At 41.4% G+C, this 2,922-nt stretch overlaps 1 gene segment (V, D, J or C); it reads right to left on the bottom strand.

The window, feature by feature from the left end:
* Positions 1–982, bottom strand: LOC101576368. The segment is given in 2 exon segments: positions 1–374; positions 943–982. Coding segments are annotated over 2 exon segments (414 nt in total).
* Positions 983–2,922: the final 1,940 nt, after the last annotated feature.

Below are 2,922 nucleotides of genomic sequence, written 5' to 3' on the forward strand. Positions count from 1 at the left end.
TTAGATGCTTTGGGTCTTCCTTCCTGGAGTGATTGCCACCCAGCAGAGGGATTCTGCGCAGGTGCAGGGCCAGATGTCTCTCTGTGCAGCACCCACAATGCAGTAGTACACAGCAGAGTCTTCCAGAGCAGCCTGGGGCAGCCTCAGGGTGCTGGACTTCCTATCATTAGGGATAAACAGAGATGCCACTTCATTGGCCACATTTGTTTTATATCCTTGAATCACAAACTGTGGTCCCTGGTGGTGGACTTGTCGGTACCAGAAGATGTACTCATTTGTAGCAATGTTGGGGTGGGTACAGGACAAGTTCACTCCTTGTCCCTCATAGGAGTCCATGGAGAAGGGCTGAGTGGTCTTAGCAAGGCTTCCAGTGCCTGTGGGAGTAAACACAGTGCTGGCACCAGTCCTGGAAAAGGTGGATTAGAAGGCCCTTCTTACTCCCCAACGTTCTCTGTCACATTTGAATCACCCCATCCCCAACCTCCCCACCCTCCACATATGCACACAATTTACTTCTCATCTGTGTTCCAGGATAAAAATATTCTTTAGATTTAATCTAAAGGGGGGCCCACGACTACCTATGCAGAGTTAGAACTTTGGTTTCTCTCTCCGATGGACAAACCTAGGGATCAGTAGTCCAGAGTCACTTTATTGCATGAATCACCCCTTATACAAAGACTTGGACACAGTAGGAGAAAAATAATACTTAGGACTCAAAGCTTTCCCTTGACCTTGCATAAAGAGCAATTGGGGAGCCGGGGAGATAATGCAGTAGAATAAGTGCTGCCTGGCAAGCACAGGATCCTGAGTTCAATCCCTGGTACCCCCCCCCCACAAAAAATAGAATAAAGCAACAGCAAATTAGCAGCAGGCCAGGATAAAAATCTCTGTTCAACATCCTCAGGCCTGGATCCAAATTCCTCTTTATCCAAAATAACTCACCCAAGATCAGAAGCACAGTCACTTTTGTCACCTGCTTCATACTTTAGGCAGATACCAGGGCTGAGGTTCTAGTCTCTCTTGCTGAGTTGGCCCAGAACTGAAAGAGGAAGCAGGGACACAGCCTGGCAGCAGCCACCATGGCTCACTCTAGCAGCTGTCACCTGGGGCTGTCCCTAGGAAAACAGCCAACCACAAGGCACAGCTCCACAGAGTGCAGCTTCCCTTCGAGGTTGAGCTGACCCCCAGAAAGAGCAAGGGGATAAAATCGGCCAGCACAAGAGCCTGGTAGCCAGAATTTCATTTTAGATATTTGCTGAGGTCTAACCGGCTAGACATTTGACATATGTATAGATATAGATTAGGATATATAAAGATGTAGAGATTTATAGATACCTCAGCAATAAAGAAGGATAAGTTTGAGTCATTTGAAGGAAAATGGATGTATCTTAAGACCATAATGCTGAGAAAAATAAGGCAGACCCAGATAGTTAAATGTCCTGTGGTTTCTCTTATATGAGAAAATATAAGTAATTTAAAGAAAAAAATGAAAGAGTTGAGAAACGCAGAGAATTTGTAGAGACAGGAAGGGGATCAAAGGATAGAGGAGACAGGAAAGAAAAGTTAAAAGGATCAAGATGCAACATGTATATGTAGCAATCCCTCACCATGGATATATTCACTATGTATCACAAAGATAAACTAATCAACAAGTAAACATGTATGTGAAACTAAATACCAACAGAATATATTTCAAAAAGTTGAGTCCAGGAGTGGTGGCATGAGCCTGTAATCCCAATGCTGGGAAGATTGAAAACAGGAGGATCACTATGAGTCCAGTCTGCGTAGTGAGACCCTTTACCAAATATATAAAAAAATAAAAATAAAAAGCCTAAGGAAAAGATTTTGAATATTTTCACAATAAAGAAATAATAATTAGGGCCGACCAAATAGCTCAGAGGATTAAAGCGTCTTCTTAGGCAGATGCAGCAGCTGGGGTTCAAACCCCTGCTGCCATGCCAGCCCCACACCAGCCCCACCCCCAGGGCACTCTGAGACAGAGATTGAGACTGGGCATGGTGGTGCACACCTATAATCCCAGCGCGTGGAAGGCTGAAAACAGGAGAATCACTACAAGTCAGACCTATGCAGTGAGATCCTGTAGGGCCTGTAGACCCTTACTAAAATACAAAAAAAAGAAAAAGAAAGAAAAGAAAGGAAAAGAAAAATAATAATTATTTGAAGAGAGATATGTTTACCTTGCATCAATTAAACATCACATAATTTATTCCTGCATCAAAACATCACACACCATAAACACCATAAATATGTATATTTGTACTTTTCTGCATCAGCCAAAAATAGTTTAACAAAGAATGTAAAAACAATTATGATTTTTTTTCTTCATGCACAGCTCCCCAGGATGAAAGTAGTCATTACATACTCAAACCACAAACATGTACTAGTAAAACTTTTTCTAAAAAAAGAAATATAGTATCAACTCAATAACATAAAAAGATTTTTTTTTTGTACCAGGGATTGAACTCAGGATCTTGTGCTTGCCAAGCAGGCATCTAAGCTGCTGAGCTATCTCACAGACCCAAAAAGGAATATTTTAAAAATCTTGGCATTCAGTAAAAGAGCCATATCCAGAAGACACCATTCAGTTAATGAGTCAGTAAAATGCCACAATAAACATGCTAGGTATCCACATTGACGTGGAAAAGCAGCGTGCTGTTTGAGTTCTTTGCCCACGTAGGAAGGAATTGGGAAAAAATCTGAAAAATTTGGTAGATGCCTCCTCTAAAGGTCAAGATTTATCCACAGTGTTCTGAATTGGGGGAAAAGAAAGAAAGAAAGAAAGAAAGAAAGAAAGAAAGAAAGAAAGAAAGAAAGAAAGAAAGAGAAAAAGAGAAAACCCTGCATTTCCCCATTAAAAAAACAGTAAATGGTAATGATTTCTAGCAATGTTTGGCAAAAAAA

Source organism: Octodon degus, unplaced genomic scaffold, assembly GCF_000260255.1.
Source record: "Octodon degus isolate 3935 unplaced genomic scaffold, OctDeg1.0 scaffold00560, whole genome shotgun sequence".
Classification (NCBI taxonomy): Eukaryota; Metazoa; Chordata; class Mammalia; order Rodentia; family Octodontidae; genus Octodon; species Octodon degus.